At 44.2% G+C, this 21433-nt stretch overlaps 4 protein-coding genes across 13 annotated transcripts in view; 2 read left to right on the plus strand and 2 right to left on the minus strand.

Moving 5' to 3' along the window:
• Positions 1-7277, minus strand: part of zgc:158328 (uncharacterized protein LOC567225 homolog) — a 68887-nt gene extending 61610 nt beyond the window's left edge. For 6 of the 7 annotated variants that reach the window (XM_036149875.1, XM_036149872.1, XM_036149874.1 and 3 more), the window contains exons 1-4: positions 7055-7277; positions 6087-6221; positions 5454-5563; positions 5184-5288 (exon numbers count right to left, since the gene is read on the minus strand). In XM_036149875.1, coding sequence (XP_036005768.1) covers positions 5184-5288; positions 5454-5563; positions 6087-6221; positions 7055-7137 — 433 coding nt within the window. In that variant the 5' untranslated portion in view covers positions 7138-7277. Of the gene's footprint in view, positions 1-5183; positions 5289-5453; positions 5564-6086; positions 6222-7054 lie in introns of those variants that run through there. The other variant, XM_036149878.1, reaches the window with a different exon arrangement.
• Positions 7278-8412: 1135 nt separating this feature from the next.
• Positions 8413-14062, plus strand: mffa (mitochondrial fission factor a). Of its 3 annotated transcripts, XM_012859397.3 has the most exons (8): positions 8413-8621; positions 9100-9320; positions 10608-10777; positions 10866-10948; positions 11537-11698; positions 13051-13107; positions 13311-13395; positions 13476-14062. In XM_012859397.3, exons 2-8 carry the CDS (start codon positions 9107-9109, stop codon positions 13605-13607), a joined length of 903 nt encoding a protein of 300 aa, XP_012714851.2. In that variant the 5' UTR covers positions 8413-8621; positions 9100-9106; the 3' UTR covers positions 13608-14062. The 3 variants fall into 3 exon arrangements, with proteins under 3 accessions (XP_012714851.2, XP_036005591.1, XP_012714852.2); XM_036149698.1 differs by lacking the exon at positions 11537-11698; XM_012859398.3 differs by lacking the exons at positions 11537-11698; positions 13051-13107.
• Positions 14063-14180: 118 nt separating this feature from the next.
• On the minus strand, positions 14181-17515 carry dnaaf1 (dynein axonemal assembly factor 1). Its single transcript, XM_036150129.1, has 3 exons — positions 16363-17515; positions 16051-16063; positions 14181-15123 (listed from the first exon to the last, which is right to left on the minus strand). Exons 1-3 carry the CDS (start codon positions 17297-17299, stop codon positions 14313-14315), a joined length of 1761 nt encoding a protein of 586 aa, XP_036006022.1. The 5' UTR covers positions 17300-17515; the 3' UTR covers positions 14181-14312.
• Positions 17516-17932: 417 nt separating this feature from the next.
• Positions 17933-19925, plus strand: mrpl44 (mitochondrial ribosomal protein L44). Of its 2 annotated transcripts, XM_036149962.1 has the most exons (5): positions 17933-18160; positions 18576-19044; positions 19141-19319; positions 19426-19611; positions 19642-19925. In XM_036149962.1, exons 1-4 carry the CDS (start codon positions 17982-17984, stop codon positions 19598-19600), a joined length of 1002 nt encoding a protein of 333 aa, XP_036005855.1. In that variant the 5' UTR covers positions 17933-17981; the 3' UTR covers positions 19601-19611; positions 19642-19925. The 2 variants fall into 2 exon arrangements, with proteins under 2 accessions (XP_036005855.1, XP_012714879.2); XM_012859425.3 differs by having other exon boundaries at positions 19426-19925.
• The last annotated feature ends 1508 nt before the right edge of the window (positions 19926-21433 follow it).

Here is a 21433-nt window from a genome sequence, read left to right on the forward strand (position 1 = left end):
ATTTGATACACTCATGAACACAGTAAAATACTGTGCAATAAATTAAAATCTTCATGTTACAGAACAGTATCATTTGCACGGCTTTCCAAACACACATTCCCTGAGAAACTGAAGTGTACAAATAGACAGTTGAATGTGAGAAACAGTGTAAATGATTCTCATTGGATCAAGTGCATGTGGAAACAGGAGTATGTTTGTAACATGTAACAGACTATGAGCTGGGCTGGAATATTATTTTATTCTCAACAGATGACTATTACCATCACAGCTTTGGGAAAGAAGTCATTTTTAAGTATATTCGTTTTTGATTTAATGTTCCTGAAGCGTTTACCTGATGGAAATGGGATAAACAGTGCATTGCCCAGATGGGTGGGATCTGTGGCAATGAGCCTGGCCCTTTTCTGGACTCGTGCAGCATAAACTGTGTCTAGATCTTGTAGACGGCATCCCTTAATCACCTGTGCTGACCTCACTAAATGTGAATCTTTCCTCTCCTGTACCGTACAGCCCCCATTCCACAGTGTCACACTCAGTAACACAGTGCTTTTGATTGTAGCTCTATAAATGTATATGAGTAGCTGAGTGGAATGCCCAGTCTGTTTCAGTATCCTGAGAAAAAAAGGAGCCATTGTTGGGCCTCCTTCACCAGGGCAGGTGGGGGGTGCTAACAGTCCAAGAGAGGTCAGAGGAGATGTGAATGCCCAGGAACTTTATGCTGTTCACACGCTGCACCGCCTCCCCATGTAGGGAGAGAAGAGTGTGTTCAGCGTTCTTGGTCTCGCCGGTGTTCAGGATGAGGTTATTCCTGGAGCACCACTGTGTCAGATTGTGGACTTCCTCTCTATGCCGGGTCTCATCATTGTTGAGGGCGAAGAGAGCAGGGCTGAGGACACGACCCTGTGGCATGCCAGTGTTGAGGATCAGTGGGGCAGAGTTGTGTTTCTCTATCCTCACCACCTGGGGTGAGGATGTCACTGATCCTGGAGCAGAGAGGAGCAGATAGTCCCAGGATGTGGAGCTTCGGGGCCAGCATGTCTGGGAGCACGGTGTTGAAGGCTGAGCTGAAGTCCACAAATAGCATCATAGGTGTTGGGATCTCTTGCTCCAGGAAAGTGAAGGCTTTTTGGGGCATCATAATGGAGGCTACTTTGCAATTTATATTGGCAAGGACGGCCTTTAATGACATGTGGCTGATAGTGGGGGGTAGAACTGTGGCTGCATGACAGACTGGCCTAGTTGGTCAAGCAGGCTAGAGAGGGATTTGCCATAGAATACATTGTGTTTGAGATGGAGGCTGGGCAGCATTTTGAGCTATCCTCAAGGGGGCAAGGGTAGACATCACTGCTGCTTTCTGTCTCTAATTTTTTATCCCATGGATATCAGGAGGAAATATTTATAATAAAATATTGTTTTAAACTATTTTTCTCTACTTCACTTTTTCACACAAACAACAAATACATAAATGCCTCAGAGTGACTCTGGTGAAGTATTCTGAAACCTATTTTAAGTAATAAAACGTATGATTTCAAGGTAAATCATCAGAGAGCAACATTCCGAGGTCTTTACTGTATCTGTTTTCCCTCCGTCGTAACTGAGTGGAGGCAGTAATAAATCTATCACTGAGGAATGTTAAAGCTCATAACACAAAGACAGACTTCCACGTTCACTGTAACATAAGGCTTCATCTCTCTTGTTTATAATGTCATGAACAGACCCAAAAAATATACCAGCATGCCAAATAAAAGCCTAACAGTATTTCAGTACATAGGTCAATTCTGGAGTTTGTGCTAGCTGCATTAAAGGCACTGTATTCAGTGGGTGGTACCTGGAAATATATGTTGTAGGCCTTCACTGGTATGGCATAAAAACCAAGACAATGTCCAGACAATTTGGTTCTAGAGGTAAGATACTAACTCCTACATGAGTGGACTTTTGGGGGCTGCATCTGTCCTCGGTAGGGGTGCTCTGCTCCCTTATACCTTTGTGATAAACCCCCCCAAATTGCCTTCTGAGCACATATCAAGGCAGGAACCTGCAGATATCCGCACACACACTTCCACACACAGACAGAAGCACACACGTAATCATTAACATCTTCTAAGTGTAGATCAAACACAGAAACAGTTTACTTCTACGCTCTCATCACTTCTAGAGCTATGGGTTTTTCTGTGATTTTATTTTTAAGGTATTTTAGATTAATAAAATGTACTTATGTACAAAATTATGAAAATGTAATATCTAAGAACATAATCATGTAGATCATGTAGATCAAAAACCCAGTGCAGTTGGATGTGTTTGCTGCGCATTAAATGGGAAGGGGGGCGGGGGGGGGGGGGTAGTAAACGGTTCCTGGCTGAACCGAGGCGCTTGGCTTGAGTCTATATAATGAGTCTGGCAGAGGTGAGTGGATAAATCTGTCTGGTAGATCGGACGAGGTAAAGTGTTTTATAAAGTGAAAGGACCAAGACAACAGTGGATGATGACGCAAAATGGAGAGAAAGATGAAAAACAAAATCAATAATTTTTGATGGTAAACTGTCCCATCGCTAGAAGAGTGACAACCAAAGAGCTCACATAAAAGCAAAGGTGAGGATCTGCCTAAAAAAAAACATGAACACATCATTGTGAAATTAATGAAATACAGCGCTGTTTAAAGTCCCTAGCCATTCATAGACAGGCCTTTCCCTTCTGGGAAGGTGGAGGAATCACAATGCTTACAAGCATGTGGTGTTGGTGGCAAAATATCCTTTGTACAGCATTCTGTCTCTAAAAGAGCTTTCTAAAACTACCACCCTGTTAGGGAGCATTGACTTCTTAACTAATCTTTTTTTATTATTATTTACCTAAATTTCATAATGGTTACATATGACTATAAAGTTTCTTGATTCTTAAAGGCTTAAAGGTGCATAGTGCAAGTTTTGAAGTTGAATATTATTTATTTTCTTTCCCACACATGCTCTTACAGTTGCTCATTGCGTAAAATGAGTTATCCTCTATTTACTGCAGTTGCCTCTATAGGCTGGATTAGTCCGTTCAGGAGAGAGTTATTTGGGCCGAATCCTCTGGGCGTACACGTGAGTGTAACATGCTGCGCACATTCGTCCACCTGGCTACTTTGTTGAGTCGCCGCCATAATCGATGCATTAGGACCAGCCTCAATATTTACCACTTTCTTACTTCAGAAGACATTACGCCTCTCAACAAAAGACACGTGCAGTCGCAGAGGCATATGCTTTTTCCTCCTCTCCCATGCACGTGCACAAAACTGGTGTCATTTCAACTTGTTGCCAGAGGGGGCAAACTTGTGCAAAAACTCTGAAATTTTTACACTATGCTCCTTTAAACATAGAGCTGGTAATTTTTCCAAAAATGTGAGTAAGAAACCCCAAAGTCCCTTTCTGAATACCTGCGCATGAATTTCAATTCAATTAAATTTTATTTGTATACCGCCAATTCATGAAACATGTCATCTCACGGCACTTTACAAAATCAAAATCAATCAGATTATACAGATTGGTGAAAAAACATTTCCTAACTTGTACACGGTTTCCTTCTTGGAACTCTCAGCCATTTTCAACGTATACTATAAGAGCAGTGGAGCTACAATGAATGGCTAACACCGAAGCTAACCGCTAAGCTAACCAGATACATAAACACTAGAAGTGCGCAGCCAGCAAGCAGAAACTAACAAGGAAGGAGCACGCACATTGGTGTTACGTGAGCCTTTATCATAGCTAGCTTTCCAATCAGTTTCTCCCAGCGATAGACATATTCTCGACAGGTATTAATGTAGCGCCACTACATTTTATCAAATCAATTTTCAGCCAATACACTGGTTGATATTGTGACAGGATGTAGCAAGGAAGGCATGACGCAGATCCTAAAGCACGCACCACCCCCTGGGGGAGAACACAGCTTGGTTCTGTAAAATAGAATTTGTGTGCACTGGCCAAACAATGAGTAAGGACAAAATGAAGATGGTCAGTATACAAAACTGCTTTACCTGACTTGCGAACATGCGGCATGCATTTCAGACCGCATTTTGCTGCAAAAGCAGCTGTGAGCATGTTGGGTTATTTCTCCGATAGCTTTGCTCTTCCTCAGATAATTCTTTGCAAAATGTGAACCTCAGTTGTCAGGTCTTGCCACAGAATGGTAAATGGACTGAACTTATATAGTCCTTTACCAATCCTCCTGATGCAACTTCTGACTACTGAACTCAAAGCGCTTTACACTACAGCGCATTCAGCCAATCGCACTCACCAACGAGCAAGCGTTCATACACCGATACGCAGATTGATAGACAATTTGGTGTCAACTGCCTTGCCCAGGGAAACCTGGAATCAAAATCCAGACAGCTACACTTCCCTCTAAGGTACAGTCATTCCTCATTCAGTTTAGTCAGTCAGTGTTCAACAGTCTCGCCAACTGTTAGCGTTGAACACATGCCCACAGCATGATGTTACCACCGCCATGTTTCACCGTGGAGATGTTGTGTTCATGGTGCACTGTTGGTTTTCTGCCACACAAAACCTTTTATATCTAAGTTCATTTTGTGCTCATCTGACCAGAGGACCTTCTTCCATATGGTGGCTGTCTGTCTCTCCTACATGGCTATTTTTAGCGCCTTCCATAAAATCCAGATTTAATGAGTGCACAACTAATAGCTGTTCTGTCAGCAGATTCCTCTACCTGAGCTGATATCCTCTGCAGCTCCTCTAGATTTACCTTGTCCTTCCCAGCCTGTAAATTTAGCTGGAGAGTCATGTCTGGGTAAGTGTGCAGTCGCCCCGTGCTCTTTTTACTTCCAAAATTATGTATTGTACAGTGATCTATGAGCCTTTGTTTTATAACCTGACCTCACTTTAAAGTTTTCTACAACTTTATGTGTGATCTGTCTGCTGTGCTCCTCGTTCTTAATCATGCTATTTGTTCACTTATGCTCTCTAACAAACATCTGAGTCCTTACTGAGGTTAAACTACACAGAGGTGGGCTGTATTTTCTAATTGGTTGACATCTCAAGGCAAACGGTTGTACTCAATTATTTAGGGGTTGGAGATTAAAAAAAGGTCTGAAACCATTTAGGTATGTTACACATCTGTGTCTCAGGCTTCATAAACTACAAAGGGTGTCAGAAATGACAGCATTGGTTTAGTTTGTAAGTATTCTTGAAAAAGATTACCATACTGGCACTGCGTTCCTTCGAAGCCCAATGGACAGCGACAAATCTGCTCCCCGGTCTCTGCACATCTCCCACCGTTAAGACAGGTGTTAGCGCTGCACACCCCTGGGGATAATTTCACATCACACACCGTCATGTTGCTGATATTTGTCAGTCCTGTTCTCTCCGGTGACACTTAAAGTGACACTTCTTTGCAACTAAGCGGGCAGTTTTCTGTGTAATCAATATTTAGATATTTGCTGTTTATAAATGAGATACCCATTTACTCACTATGGAGACAGCCCGTCTCATTATGTTTCTGAGTCCAGCCGGGGCAGCACTTATAGACCGTCTGGAAATCCATGCTGTATGCTTGCCTGTACACTGTGTAGTACGTAGTCCTGAGCAGGAAAGATTTGGTCACATGTATGTATTTTTAAAGGGTGTACTATAGGATTTTGGAAACACAAAACAACAATCTTTATTGTTGTACACACACCATTAAATAATGCTTATTCATAAAACATGTAAATCCAAGTACCCCAAATAACCCCCCAAAAGTTTTATGTCTGCAGGTAATGATAGGAACACGTTGCAGATACATCATCCTGTTAGTTTTGTATCAGTGGCATAACTTGGCAATTACTTCAGTTTGTTTATAGTGAGTTGAACATTCTGGTTATCAGATTTATATTCCACCATCCAACGTGGCAGAAGGGGGAAAAAATTAAAGGTTCTTAAAGAACAATAGGCAGAAAAATTCTGTCTTTAGATGTAAAAAAAAATCAGCGGCTATAATTACAGTGAAAAATAGGCCCATATAGAACAGCCATCTGTCTAACTACTTGCTTATGCTGTGCACACCTTGGAGAATCATGTCAAAAAAAGTACAGGTGTGATATGTGAAGCAAACTGGATTGTTACCTTCTCTCGTATCCCACGCACCATCTGTGGCTGGTGCAGTCTTGCTTCCACACCTTCACCATGCGGGTGAACGCCTGAACGCAGGGTTGACGGACTCCCAACATGGACATCTCCTGGTTGGTGCAAACATTTGGCCTGTGGATGGGGATGGGGATGGTACGGAGGAGAGTGATGTAGTTGGTACAGTTTGCCACTGTCTATGGATGTCTTGACTCTGATAGTGGAGTGATCCTCCTGGACAGCTCGTGTATAATCTTTGTATAGAAAGCAATCTGGCCCTTACATTCAATAACTATAACTGTATTTGACCATCAGCCGTGCAACAAACAGCACTCTGATTCATGACCCACTAAACAACCCATGCAATGTCAAAGCACATAGTAATACATGTTCAGTGCATGCAATGCAATGCTAATGTGTGCTTGTTTATAATGCAAACCTACAGGCATGAACAGTGGACAACTGTGTCGGGTTAGCCTGAAGTCATCTGGGCAGTAAAGGCAGGTAACTTACAACACTTTCAACTGTCTGCCTCCACTAGGCATCTGGCTTCAATAAAGCTGGGAGTTAATTAGAGGAAGTACTGTGGCTGTCCTTTAATGAAAAGAACCCCCTTTAATGTCCTGCACAGTTTATTTCAATCTGGAAATCAGTGGCAGAGCACCATACAGACAAACAAACAAAACGGTAAAACAGCTGCAGAATGTACAGTAATTAGTACCGGTTCTTATGTTGAACCTGAAATAGAGACCCCCACTCTCCCTCTAGTGGTCACTTAGAATAGCATAGACCACAGGAAACAAAAGTTATTTCCAAAAACCAATTATTCTATTCTATTCAATTTATTGTTATTCTAAAAAGAAGCTGTACCCCGGGTTTTATTTTATCGCACGTGAACGCAGCATTTCCTCTCTCAACAGTTGACATCTAATTAACAACGATGGAAAATGAGTTAACATGTCACTCACATGCCAAGCTGCAGGTCCGCAGACGACGCGACGTGAACAACGCTGAACAACTTCAAACAGAAATAGAACATCTGTGGAAACATGATTTCGGCTGCTTGCAGACTCGCTGTTAAAGATCCAGCTGCGCAGACTCGTTGTGTCCCTTAAATCCAGAGCATCCTGGCATCTATGGAAGTCCACCTTGGGTCATGGTTCAGGGATCCTTGCCTCTTTCGCGTTGATGTTCCCGCAGTGTTTCAGGCTACGGAGAAGGGCGACTTTCAGAGCCCGTCCGCGTGTTTAATGCACCACCCACAAACACCGGGGGGTGGGTTTTTTTGAGCCACAGTGGGGTCCCCGGGTTCCAAGATTCAAGGACAATTTAGTCGTGAAACACATTAATACTCTGTTTACCTAAACTAGCCTTATAATTTTAAACATGCTTAAAGCAAAGTATGATAGAACTGTCAAATAAAAAAACAACTTCTTTCGCCTTTCAAAAGCCTACAGGTTGAAATACGACTTTACAATTTGTGGAGTAAAATAATGATAGAAATAACAACTCTTGTGTTTTTAACCTGCTGTGACAATAGCTGCTGTCCTTTCAGACCGGACAAATTAATAAATAAAAATTTATTAAATTCTGAGAAAAAAAGTATTATTCTGAGAAAACAAGCAATCTATTCTCGTATTCTCCGTGTAAAAATGTAATTGACAAATAAAAATGTGCACAACAGTTAGTAACCCCAGTTAGTAACCCCCGCAAAGCGACGTGCTCTGGTTGTGCTTGAATGATGTATCTCTGGCTACTCTGGCTTTCTCTCTATCTTGTGATAAACCGGCAACCTGTCTGGGGTTTACCTAGCCTCTATGACAGCTGTAGAAAGGCACCTCATATTACTATTTGAAGATGAAAAAATAAAATGAAAAAATATAAATTAACTGAAAAAATATTTATGGTTAGTACGTTAAGCAAGTAAATTACTAAAAATATGGTATCAAGTTCATAAGCTAAAATGAATGAATGGAAATCATACTGTTATTCATTAAAAGAGGCAAAGAAAATGCAAAGAAAAAATGTTGCATGAAGAAAAATAAACAAAATGAATTGGTCAAAAGGAAAATTATACTCAAATTAAAGCTCGTTTATTTTTTTATGCAACAAATGAGTCATTGAAACGTTCAGGAAGAGTCTTCCGTTTACTTCATAAAAGCAAAAAGTATAAATTTGGATTGACTGGAAGTGTACATATATAGTTAAGAAATTAAAAAGAAACTTTACAACAGCCTGACATTCCAAACATAATTTACATTTTTTTTTTCTTCATTTCTGCTTTTAATTTGCAGTCGACTTTAAACGTAAGTTCCGACTGCACGCGTCATTTCCGGTTTGAAGTACTGTCAGCCAGGGCACGGAGTAGCGGGGGGAGTCTCCTCTCTCATATGAATACAAAGAGATGTTAGTTAGCTTCGCTATTTGTAATTTCTGTTCCTAACTTCCGCTGGAACATCTACTGAAGCCCCGTCGTGGTTTTATCTGATAAATACAGTTTTAGAGAAGTCTCTGCGTTGAGCTGCTCACCGGACGGTAAGAAACCGGGCTAAAGTGCTAGCTTGAAATGGCTAGAAGGCTAACTTGTTTCCTTACACTTCATGAGCTTTCTGATCAAATGACTGAGTTGTACAGATGGGTTATGAGTATCGTGGACGTCGTAAAATGTGTAGATTTTTGCTCGTGTTGAAAGGTCAATGCTAGCTGAATGTTAGCACAAATAGGCGGCGAAAGGTAATGCTGCTATCAGTGCAGGTCTGTCATTTTTTCTGTTATCAACTGATAGTGTCACGGGTTTATGGTTTCCTTCAGCAGGTCTTCTCTGTCCTATTTTCACAAAAAAAAAAAAAAAAAAAAAAACCCAAAAGGAAATATGACTGCTAAAACAAAAAACAACAAGACAGCAGCTTGTGTCAACACAAAAATTACCGGAAAATGAAACCATCAAAGGTCAGGCACTGCTAAGATCCCTTTTTTTTTTTACTCATAGCTTCCTTCTGTTTTGATTGTTCAGAGCCAAAATGAGTGGAGCAGCATTTCCATCCCCGACGGTAGAGATGGCGGAGATCAACCGGATCCAGTATGAGATGGAGTACACTGAGGGGATAAGCCAGAAGATGCGCATCCCACAGAACCTCAAGCTGTCGTCTCAAGCGCACGAAGAGCCTGGGTTTGGTTTACAGGAAGTGCCCCCCAGTGTCACCATGCAAGTGCCGGAGAGGATCGTGATTACGGGTCGGTATGCTGCTAAATCTTCTCCGTTTTGAAATCAATTTCTAGGCCTGGATGAGTGAAGAGAAAATCAAATTGAGTTTTTAAATGTTTGCCGTTTCCAGATTATTATTATTATTATTATTATTATTATTATTATTATAGTAAACATGCCTGTGCAGATTTTCAGTTATCCGGGTCCTCGCCACAGCAAACAGGCTTAAATTGGAGGCAACCAGACTTTCGCTCAGTTTTTCAGAAGAAAACTGAGCAAAAGTCTGGTTGCCTCTGATTTAAAGCTGTTTGCCATACTATAAACATCCTACAGTAACGTTTTCACAGATTTAAATTTAAACGGCATGTTTTATCCTCCAGTTCCCACATTAAAACTTGAATTGATCATTTTAGCCATCAGTCTTTTGGTATCAATTTCTGATTGAGAACATACAGATAAGTGTTATATCCATGAAAATCTTGACGGGTTTTTCATTTTGGCTCTGGTGACTTTCAATCAGGCTTTCAAAATGTTTTTTCTTTATGATGTGTGCATCTTACAGTTAGTAAACCACACTATTGTATAACCATCTTTGAAAGAAAAGATTTCATCCTCAATTGTGCATACAATAACTGCAGAAAAAAAACAATCCAAAATGTACAGAATCTGGAGGTTGGACGTGTGGGAACCCTGGTTTTACCTGCGTGTCGCTGCTCAAAGGTCTTTATGATTTACTCAATCCCATCCAAACCTTTCTGCTAGAGCTGCACCTAATATTACAATATTTTTTTTTTAATTTACAATATGACGTTGTGCTATACTGACATCATGAAAATCTATTTGGAATGCATTATTTGTTATAGTGTCAGTGACGGTATTTGAATAAAGTTTCCTGACACAGAGCCTAGCGAGTAAAGGTCACACAGAGTGTTGGAAGCTTTGTAATGTCAGATAAGGACAGAAGATTGTGCGTCTGTTGCAGATGATATTTTCATTGCTGTATTTAAGAATTATATTGCTGTTTTATGATTTCATGATGCACCCCCCCCCCCCCACCGAGCCGGTATAGCTTTGTCACAACTAGTTACAAGTAACACAGATCCAAATATTAATGGATCAGGTGTTTTTTTTTTTTTTGTTTTTTTTCATCCTACACTTACAGGCTATTTTCCCTGCATCATCAGTGTTACATCAGCTGCTAAAAAATGAAAATTAAACAGAAATATTGAAGACATTGGTTCATAATGCACAACCTATTTACTTACATGTAGAAATTCTCAGACTGCTTTTTTATTTGTCTCTCTGCGATTTGTCAGGAGACGCTGCCGACCACCAATACCCGAGGCCCAGAGACCTGGACCTCATCCAGTCGACACCCCTTGAAACCCTGTCACTGAAAACTCCACCCAGAGTCCTGACCCTCAGCGAGCGACCCCTGGACTTCTTGGAAGAGGAGAACCAAATAGCTCCAGACACCGAGGAAGTGGTAGGTCGCAAAGATCGTTTTTAATCGCGCAGGTAGTCCGAGGTGCTCAAGGTCCAACCTTAAAGCTGTTTGCCTGTCGGCCTTCCAGGTGCGACCCCAGGGACGCTTGCGGCGGGAGCGATCCGCCAGTGAGAACGCGGCGGTCCGTCAGCTGACCCATAACGATTCTGCGTAAGTGTTTGTCCGCGCCTGCCGTGGTTAGCTGAGCTCTGTCTCGTCTCTGCTGGGGGATGCATGTAGTAGCGCCCTGCGTTGTCCTCTAAGCTCTAACTTTTCCTTTTGCCCGTCTTCCTCCTGGTCGTCTGTGGCGTCAGCTCGTCGGTCAGAGCCTTGGTTGCTTGCAGTAGAAAGCAGCTGCACTAGAAAATGGTTATTATTATTCTATAGATTAAAGGCGCTGGTTATGGTGGTTTGATAGATCATTTGGACGTGGCAAAGCGTTTAAAACCTGGTTTAGAACTTGATAATAGATATTTGTGAAGAGAAGACGTTTAGCCCGTCCAGGTCATTTGTGTCATTCCAGGGGAGGGAGAGAGGGCTTAGCCTGTTTCTGTTTATTTCAACTGCTTTACCTACAGTGGCTGGCTGCCTTCTGTTTGCTTTGATGGCTGCAGTTTTTATAACGTCAGCGGGGGATGGTACTTTTTCCTTATTTCTCTCCCTTTCCTTCCTCCCTCCCTCCCTCCCTCCTCCTCTTCTGCCCTATTCCCCCTTTTTCCCCCTTCAAATTTGCTCCTTGTAATGGTGGGCACTGAGCAGTGCAGCTTCACAGCCCCCGGCCACTAAGCAGTCACGCCCTCCCCTCCACGTGGCCGAGGAGCCCGACGTGTACAGCGCTAGCGGCGTTCTATCCTTCCTCCAGTCCACTACACGTCGGGCCTACCAGCAGGTCCTGGAGGTCTTGGATGAGAACCCACGCAGGTGACCTCCCAACTGTCTGGTCATTTGTTTTGCCTTTTTTCTTCTTTTTTTTATGTTTGAGAGCTGATTGCCTACAAGCCCAGAACAAACATCTTCTAATGTATTCCCACCAAGTTGTTCCCATCTCCGTTGATTTCTGCTTTTTAACACTACTGAGCGACTATTTTAGCACCTTTAATACCAATATTAAGTCCTGGGAATAAACACTTGTAATGTTAAAAAGAATATTTGAAAATTTTAAATGATAAAAGAAGACGACTGAATAGGAGTGGCCTAGTGGTTAGAGCAGGGTTGGTCCAGTTCCTCATTTAGGCAGCTTTCTATGGAGGAAGGTTGATGGGATTTAAATCCTGGGTGGTGGGTAACACCATCCTCATCATCCTCATCCTCTGGATAGACCAGTGAAGTGGAATTATGTAAGAGGCCAGTTGATTTTGGAAGATTTAACGCATTTAATTTAGTCACAGCCGCCTATTAGATACGAGGACAGGAACTGGCACCGGTTCTCCAGTTCGAATCCCAAAGACTGCCCCTCCGGGTCCCTGAGCAAGACCCTCAGTCCCAGAACGCTCCCCCTGCGCCACACAGTGGCCGCCCACTGCTCCCTCAGGGACAGGTCCGATCCAGAGGACACATTTGATTGGACCGTGAGTAGCAATGACAAATAAAGATGCATTGTTTGACCTCAATATCCGGAGAACCGGCTTCACCACAAGCCTCACACGGCAAGCTGTCGTCAGACAATACATTCATTAAAATAATTACTGCCAGGGAAAGCTGAACTCGCCAGACTTTTTTTTTTAATTTTTTATTAAAGGGATTTATCTTTGAAAGAAGGCAAACCATCTCTTTTAAGAAATCGGTTTTATTGAGCTAAAGAGGATCAGGAGCAAACAGTTATCAATTTCCTGCTTGACATTCAAAGCTCGTCGTATGCAAAGGAGCTGTGGCTAAAATAAACTGGAGGCAACTTTGAATACGATTTCACGACTCGACCAAAAAACACCTTTAAATTCTCACAGGCGGTTTAGCTCTCGGTTTGCTGACTCTGCAAACTTTAGCATTTAGCCCTGAAGAGGTTTAACTCAAGGTAAAAGCCTAAATCCTTCATCTTCAGCCCAGCCTTTGGCTCCGGCCTGAGTGACCAATGGGAGAGGCTACTTAAAACGCTTCCCAGCCGGGAGCTTTTTCAACAACGCATGACACGTTAGTTAGTAGCCTTTGTGTTGAACACCGTAGTGTCTAGAAAGCTCCAGGGATGCTGGTGGCGTGTGTTTTCTGTGCAGCACTGTGTTTTTCTAGATCTCTTTCTTTTTGCCTTCTCCCTTCTCTGTGTTTCCCTTCCTCTTTAGCAAAGCATCACTGCGAGGGGGCTCAGCTTTGAGCTCCACCCCCCTGCCCGATTCCAGGTAACGTCCCCCCCTCCTTCTCTTTCCCTAATCTTCATTCTTTTCTCGCCTCGGGTTCTCGCCGTCTCTTAAAACGAGGTCAAGTGACGTTCATGAAATTCTTGCGGACGTGCCTACCCGCGTTTTTAAAAAGTCACCATCTGCCTCTGCTGGTTCTGTAAAAACCCCTAAAAAGGAGTTTCTGTTTGTTTTTTCTTTTTAAGGCTCGCGCTGTCGACGTACGAAAGCTCCCTGGAGGGGCCGGCCGATGACATGACGGTGGTCGACGCGACAACCCTCCGACGCCAGGTGAGCCTCGGCAGACGTGGCTGAAACCTTCGGTGAAAACAGGGCGGGGAAACAATTTGTCTTTTAATCTGTCTCAACAGCTCATCAAGTTGAACCGGAGGCTGCATCACTTGGAAGAGGAGAACAAGGAGAGGGCGAAGCGAGAAATGATCATGTACTCCATCAGCGTTGCTTTCTGGCTCATTAACACGTGGGTGTGGCTGCGGCGTTAAATCGCTGCTCCTCATCGCCGCCCCTGGCACCGCGGCAGAACAACGGCGCTCCTTATTCAGCGTATCAGACGTTAGCTACCGGCTCCACTCGTGTTAAAAAAACCTTCGGGGATTTGCGAGGCCTAGAATGCACAAGGGTCGATGTTTTGAGTTTGTTTATTGAAAACATGTACAGTTTTATTTTTCTACTCTTATTTCATCTTGTCCATGTGTTTTTGTTTTTTTTTTCCTCGTTTTGCTTTTATTCCAAACTCTGTTGCCCTGAATCAGCTGTAAATATTTATTCACGGTACCTGAAGATGTGGGAAGATTGTCAGACGCAGGACGGGATCGGGCTTCAAAGCAGAAGACCCAACTTCCTCTGCGGTGACTTGTTCCGTATTTATCGCAGGGAGAACGTGACATCGCCCGGGAAATGTAATGCTAATGATTAAACTTATACCTGTGAAAGGGTTGGCCTGTGTTTTTATTGATGCCACAACGGAAATGAAAGTGACTCTCGCACACAAACAAAAAACGTTCCTCCACTCAAAGAGGACGGGTCAGATCCAGGTTTGGATTTGACGTTTTTCACAAGAACTTTTGCAGACATTTGCAAGCGAAACTAAACTAATGTGATCTCTTAATCTTCAAAGAGAGGAAGTCCTTTCCAGCTTCCTCCTGGTGGCCGCATCGGGTCCAAGTTAAAGGGATTCAGCCCGGGTATCAGTCCAGCTCCTCGATCAGGCAGCTTTCTACGGAGGAGGGTGGCTTGGATTTAAACCCTGGGTGCTGGGTGGCATCCTCCTCATCCTCCGGATGGAGCAGCCATGTGGAGTCAGGAGAGAGCATAGCTGATTTGTTCCTGCTGCCCATCAGAAACAAGGACCTCTGATTGGGACGGAGGATGGAGACGCCTCCGCCCCGGTTCTCCGGCGGGGTCTCCTCCCCGCTGCCCCCCGACATGTCTTCTATTTTTGGTTTGAAGACCTGCCGATGGCACCATCCGGCGACGCCTGCGTCCGCCTCCTCCAGGTCGGGCAGCTCGTCGATGCGCAGCGATCGGCTGATGGGGAGGTGAACGATGTCCAGCTGCTCTTCATCCTCCAGCTCGGTAACCAGCGGCCCAGGACCGTGTGGCGATCCACGCTGGGCTGCTGGAAGAACGGGCCACACCTGCACAGGAGGCTCCTTCTCTGTGCTCTCCTTCACCAACGTGTGCTCTTCTTCTCCCACGTCTGTCTGCGGCCTCTCCCCTACCTTCTCCTTGACCTCATCGTCACTTTCTTCACCGAGCTGGTCTCCCTCCAGGTGTTCTACCTGCGCTGCCGGCTGTTTTGATGTTTGACACTGACCAAGATCTTCGTGAGCAGCCAGGCTGTCCTGCATAGAGGCTTGGACCGACTCTCCTTTAGGGGGCGGCAAAGTCCCGCTGGTGTCTTCCTCACTAAAGGCTTCTGCGGTGGGGGCTGGCCCAGTTTGCCCTAAACGAGAAGCAATGATACAGTTCTTACATTTCTCTAATATCTGAATAGGGCTGGACGATAATTCAATAACGATACGTATCGATAGACTGATATCGATGATAGAAAAAAAGGGTCAATAAAAAGTTCAGTAGAATAACAGCGTTCCTTTTGCATTCTAACCAATCATGTAGGTTAATATTACAGTCATTACATCCTCCTAACCCAGGCATGTCCAAAGTGCGGCTAGGGTGGACTGATTTTGTGTGCCCCCACCCCCACCCCACCCCAAACTGCTTTTCAAGAAAGATTTGGTCTACTGGAAAGATTTGGCTGGTGGTGATGGGAACGTTTTACTTTTATTAGGGTAAAATTAAGATCTTACAACTGAAAATGTTGGGTAAAACACAATGTATTTGTGTTTTAATAACCACACTTTTTACATTCTAGTTAATTTCATACTAAATACGACCACATCTGTCTGAGGACTTGAACTTAGATGTAAACTTTTGTGCATTTGTGCAAGAGCTGTTTTTTTTTTTTTTTTTTTTTTTTTTTTTCAAACCGTTTATTAAAATTGGCTAAATACATCAAGTGTTTTCAAAGAAATACCGGCCCGGATCCTGTTCTCATATCGCTGGAACAAAAAAAAAAAAAAGTTAAGTCTTTTGTTTTTTAATCCAGCCTTACATAATTTGGAAACTGGGTGACCATCTTTTAATAAAGCCAATGTCCAAAAGACGTTTTTAACTTTGGATCTACAGGGATGTAACATCCTTTTCCCTCAGAAAACCTGAATAATTAGTTTAATTAAAGTTATCGTATATTGTAAAGCGAGTAAAAAAAAAAATCACATTTTTGGGTTATTTTTTTTTATCACTATTGTCCATTTTTTTGGCCCTCGAGTACTTTTGACTTGAGAATTTCGGCCCACATGCCAAAACCTTTGGACACCCCTGTCCTAACCAATCACAAACGCAGACCTAGGAACACTCTATCACCAAGCTCCGCCCCCTTTAAAGAGTTCCGAGAACACGTGTTATTTTTTTCTTTTTTTTAAAAAAACTTGCAGTTTTGGTAAAAACAAAGTTGGTTGACTTAAGGGTTGAGTTTGAATTCAGTGTCTGTATGTTCTGTATCTAAAAATAGGCCATTAAGCAACAACACATAACATGGCCAGGGCTGCACTTAAAGTCTGTTTTGATATTATCGATAATTATCAATATCAATCAATACGATCTCTGTTATCGATATTCTTTTTTTCCTCTATATCGCCCAGCCCTCGCTTTGAATAAAAGCCAAAAGACTCTCACCTCTCTCTTGGCAGTCTCGCAGGCGTTTCCTCTCCAGGGCCTTCTCCCGAATCCTGGCCAAGCTGTCCAAGCTCTCCTGGATTCTCCTCCTCTCCCTCGTCTCCCACGCCTCCCTCTCCTCCCGCTCCCCCTGCAGCCCCCCCTGGGCCCACGCCTCTGCGCACGCCCTGTCCCTGGGGAACACGGGCCGGTCATCCAGGAAGGTGAGCTGCTTGAGACGCACGATCATGGTCTTCCTGTAGTTGGGCATTTTCCTCACCACCTGGTTGCCCATCAGATTCAGAACGCGCAGTTCGGGCATCGCCTCCAGCACGGAGAGGATGTCCGGGTCCTGCAGGAGGTTGTGGGACAGGTCCAGCACGCTGAGGGCCAGACACCCACCCAGATGCTCTATGTCCCGCGCGCTCTCCAGCTTGTTGTGGGCTATCTGCAGGGTGCTGAGGCGAGGGAGGCAGGAGATGTTCTCTATGGTGCGGATGTAGTTGTTGGAGACGTTGAGGGTGCAGAGCTCCCGCAGAGGCTCCAGGTTCTCCAGCCTGCGGATGAGGTTCTGCTGAAGGAACAGGCAGCGGAGGTCAGTCTGGGCGTCCAGGTTCTCGATCCTCCGGAGCCCGTTGCTCTGCAGCCAGAGGCACTTGAGGCCCGTGTACTCCTCCAGGTTCTCGATGGCGGAGAAGCCCTTCAGGTGCAGATACAGCGTGTCATTCAGGCAGGGAGTGGAGTACAGTTTGTTCTTCCTGCAGTGGTCTCTGATGAACTTTTTGGTCATCCTCGGCTCTGCTTGCTCTTCCTCGCGCACCGAGGGCCGCATCTGGTGGCTGTTCTTTGTTCCTCCTCGAAATCCGTCTTTCACACTTCCATCTGATCCTTTTCTGTCAGAAGTGTCGGCGGTGTTTCCACTTTCCGCGGGCCTCTCTGTGGTCACCTCGCCATCCATATTTTTCTTATTTATTTACTTTTCTCCAAAAGTAAATAAATAGATAAATAAACCGAATAGCCCCCAGAGAAGAACCTAATGTAACCAAAACGGTGCTGAAACGCCCTGATTTTCCCCCCAAAGTGGATAAATATCACCCCGGTTAAGTTTGTCAGCGGTAGTTACAGTTTACATTGGTTTCCATGGCGACCCCGCGTCAGTGCGTGCCTTCTTCTTCTTCTTCTTCTTCTTCTTCTTGTGTTTTATGGCGGCTGGCAAACAACTTTTGGTGCATTACCGCCACCAACTGAAATGGAGTGTGGATCGGGATTATAATAATATAATATCCTACTACTACAAAAAAAAATAAAAATAGACTTTTTAAGATATCTCAATAATAAAGAATAACCCTCTAAATTTAGAGTTCACGTCTAAAAGGTATTTTATGTTTAATTTATTTGTAATCTATGTACCGATTAATTTCTCCCAATTACATATTTAGTCCAAAATAATACAACGTGCTCCACTGTTTCTTCTTGTAAACGAAAAATAACACTTCCCTGTAGCACGTTTCCCTATTTTAAATAACGTGCTATTTAAACCTGCACGGCCAAAGCGTCCGACGCGCGTGCCTTTAGCGCGTCGGACGCTTTTCACGGTGACACACAGCGCTCCTCCGTCACGGGGGGAGGGGGAAAAAAACATGGCGGCGCGCTACATGCTAACCCGCGGCGCGCTAAACACGTTTGGTTTGCACCGCCAGCTCGTTCCCAGGAGCCCCGCGACAACGCAGGTCAGGGAGAAGAAGCGATGGATGAAAGCCTACACGCACCTCATGGCGAAGAAGCTAAAGCTGGAAGGCCCCCCGCCGCCCAAGCCACGGTATCTGACGCTTAGCTAGTGGCGGAGAGCATCTCAAGGCCACCCGTTAAGGAACCTGCGTGGTGTTGTTTTTAATTATAGAAAAGAAAAAAAAAAAAACAAACCTGATGATAATAACGTTTTTGTCTCAGATATTGCAGTAACTACGTGTTGCTCACATTTCAACCAGTTTATTTTATTTTTGTCATCTTGAGGCACCTTTACAAAGTCAGTTCGATCAAATGACATAGACAGATTGTTCAAAAAGTTCTCCATCTAAGGAAATAATGGCGTGTATGTAGGGGCTAAAGTTACTGAAACGTGCTAGATTTTTTATTTTTATTTTTTTCAACCACCAACTGCTCATCCTTTTGCCATAATTTCTGAATGACGCGTTCATATTGACTGACTGCCTCCCTGTCTGACGGTCCTGCAGGTGGCAGCAGCCTAACTGGGATTACCACTCCGAGGTCCAGGCTTTCAGTGCCCGTCTCCACGAGAACTTCTCCCTGGAGCTGCTCAAAACGGCCTTCGTCAATCCCTGTTACCTGCAGGCGGAGCAGCGGAGGAGGCAGCGGCTGGGCCTGGACTCGGAGACCACGGCCCTGCTCCTGGAGGATAATCTCCAGCTGAGCGAGAAGGGAGCCGGCCTGACCCAGAGCTTCCTGACCGACTGGTGCAGGGCCAGCTTCCCCGGCCTGCCGCACGACGGGGTGAGCTGCGTCGTGGGGCACCTCACCGGTCCGTCCGTCGTGTGTTACGTGGCCAGAAATCTCGGCGTGGAGGACCTCGCCATGAGCGCAGAGTTCCCCGTCCCGGACGAGACGCTGAGATCCACGTTCATGGCGGTGGTCGGAGCCCTGGAGGGAAGCAGCGGCGCCGAACGAGCTGCGTTCTTCCTCAGGGTGAGGGATTGCGTCTGCGTTTAGTTTCTTTTCGTGTCAGCTCGGTTGCTTTCTTACCGTGATCATCATGTCCGCCCTCTCTCCTCCACCCTGCAGGATTTCCTGTCGACTCAGCTGATAGGAAAGGACCTGTTCGACATGTGGCCCGTGGTGGATCCAATGGGCCTGCTGGTGGAGGAGCTGACCAAGAGGAGCCTTCCTCCGCCGGAGCCTCGTCTCATCCGGTCTGCTGGGGCCAGCACCGTCCTGCCGCTCTACTTTGTCGGCCTGTACAGGTACGCTTGCTTTTTTTGCGCACATACGCAAACGCCTTTTGATGTCGGACCCACACAGACGAGAAGGCCCTTTGTTCATGTTTCGCTTGTTCTCTCGTTCATCCAGCGACGGGAAGCTCTTGGCTCAGGGTCCGGGAGAGACGCTCGTCGGGGCCGAGGAGGAAGCGGCGCGCGTGGCTCTGCGCAAACTCTACGGCTACACCGAAAACCGCAGGCCTTTCGACTTCTCTCCGCAACAGCAGCATCAGCCGACGTTGCTTCAGTCAGTCGGTGGCAACTGACAAGCAAAAAAAAAGCAAAATCGGAGTAAATCTTTCAGGGGAAAGTTGCTGCCATATAGACTTTCAACGGCTCCTGATTAAACCCGAGTCCTGTAGTTCGCTTCTCAGGATTTACTGTATTTGGGTTTCAAACGTGGCCGCCACAGACAAATCCGGAACACCGAAGGCCATCTGCTGTACATGCAGAGTGCAGCGGTGCTGTGAGGATAGTCCGGTGCGTGAATTAGGCCTCGTGTTTGGGTTTCCTGTAAATATTGCAGCTGGTTTGTGGTGTAATGTTTATTCTGTTATATAACTCCCATGTAATAAATTTTACGTACGTGTACATGCATACTGTGATTTTTGTTGATTCCCAATCTCTGCGGAACGTGTAAAACGTGTAAAAGTTCCACTAAAATGTGACGCAGCCATATAGACTGCATTCTGCATTTCCATAAAGGTCCACTAACTGCCAAATAGCAGGTTATTCCCCATATTAAGCATGATTTACTAACTTAACATTCTCTTTTAACTTTATTTTTGTCATCATACAATTTCAAATGTGGAGTTTGTTAGGATTTTGCGTAATGGAGACAAACACAAAGTAGTGCATAGTTAAAGGATTCCTGGGTGACCTGAAAGCCGTAAGTGTTCAGGTTTGTGGTCAACACCCTTGGGTTAACACATTGAAGAAGCTCTTTTTGTTTCCATTATAGCCAAAAGCCTCAGGGGTTTGCAGATGTTGCAGTTTTACTGGTTCCCTCTACTTTGCTAAATGGCTCAGATTCAGATCAGTTGGAGACAGTCGGTGAACATTGATTTTTCAAGGATTAAAACAAGATTCCCTATTTAGTACCGGACCGTTCTAACAGATGGATACCCATCAAGCTTGCCATGATTTGTGACCAGCTCGGTGTCCCTGCTCTAGGAACACGTCCCCACAGCCTACTGTGTTCAGGTTGGTGTGTAGTGTTAGTTTCCTCCCACACACAGCTTTAAACAGGTTGACAAAAAGTTTTATTGTGCTCAGAACACATTTCAAATGTTTGCGGTGCCCTGCATGGTTGTGGCAAACTGCAAATGAGACTTCTTGGGGCTTTCTCTCTATAAATAATGCTTTTGCTGCCTATCCTCTAGAAAGATGGGCAACAAAAAGGCTTTTGTCCATATTCACAAAAAAATAAATAAAAAAAGACTAAAAGTAGCTCTTTTAGGAAAAATCTTACAATTTCCCAAATTCCATGTTTTTTCTTAGGATTTTAAGTCATTAAAATAAAAGTAACTCACAAAGCATCTATAGACTTAAGAGAGCTCATAAAGTAGAAAAATGTTAGGAGTAGTGAGGACTTTTAGTGAGCCTAAAAGTGTCTTAAGCAAGGAAGATGGTGGAAACAGAGATGATCCACAACCTACACAGTGGAGGAAATAAGCACATGAACTTCAACAATCCTATTATTCATATGCAGATAAACTCACCTTCATAGAGGGAAATGAATTAGTGTCAGTGCCTCGATGGGATAAAACAGGCGAAGCTCTAGTAACGTAATTTTATTGAGGATAAATAAAGGGGGAAAATACTGCATAAAATAAATCTGCCATCATTTTGAAAGGTCTCTACAGTAGTATCGCAGTGATTCCTCTAATCCACACCGCGGCGCTGGTGAGTTTAAACGCTGCTGTGAGTTTTGTCAAAGATTTTACAGTCAAGATGGTTCTTGCACTCGAAACCTACAAACGTTTTTTTTCTTTTTTAGGGATTATCGGATATCGCTCAGCTTTGAGTGTAGATAACCAAATGTTTCTATAAACCCCGAATTTACAACAGGAGATAAATATCATTCAGAACAAATCAGT

Source organism: Fundulus heteroclitus, chromosome 18, assembly GCF_011125445.2.
Source record: "Fundulus heteroclitus isolate FHET01 chromosome 18, MU-UCD_Fhet_4.1, whole genome shotgun sequence".
Lineage (NCBI taxonomy): Eukaryota > Metazoa > Chordata > Actinopteri > Cyprinodontiformes > Fundulidae > Fundulus > Fundulus heteroclitus.

Bases quoted from the DNA above. Each gene is read 5' to 3' on its own strand.
- dnaaf1 (XM_036150129.1), bottom strand. From the start codon at position 17,299: ATGGATGGCGAGGTGACCACAGAGAGGCCCGCGGAAAGTGGAAACACC.
- mffa (XM_012859397.3), top strand. From the start codon at position 9,107: ATGAGTGGAGCAGCATTTCCATCCCCGACGGTAGAGATGGCGGAGATC. The intron at 9,321-10,607 runs GTCGGTATGCTG...GCGATTTGTCAG, and splicing joins GGAGAGGATCGTGATTACGG to GAGACGCTGCCGACCACCAA. The intron at 11,699-13,050 runs GTGACCTCCCAA...CTTCCTCTTTAG, and splicing joins TTGGATGAGAACCCACGCAG to CAAAGCATCACTGCGAGGGG.
- mrpl44 (XM_012859425.3), top strand. From the start codon at position 17,982: ATGGCGGCGCGCTACATGCTAACCCGCGGCGCGCTAAACACGTTTGGT. The intron at 18,161-18,575 runs GTATCTGACGCT...ACGGTCCTGCAG, and splicing joins CCCCCGCCGCCCAAGCCACG to GTGGCAGCAGCCTAACTGGG. The intron at 19,320-19,425 runs GTACGCTTGCTT...TCGTTCATCCAG, and splicing joins TACTTTGTCGGCCTGTACAG to CGACGGGAAGCTCTTGGCTC.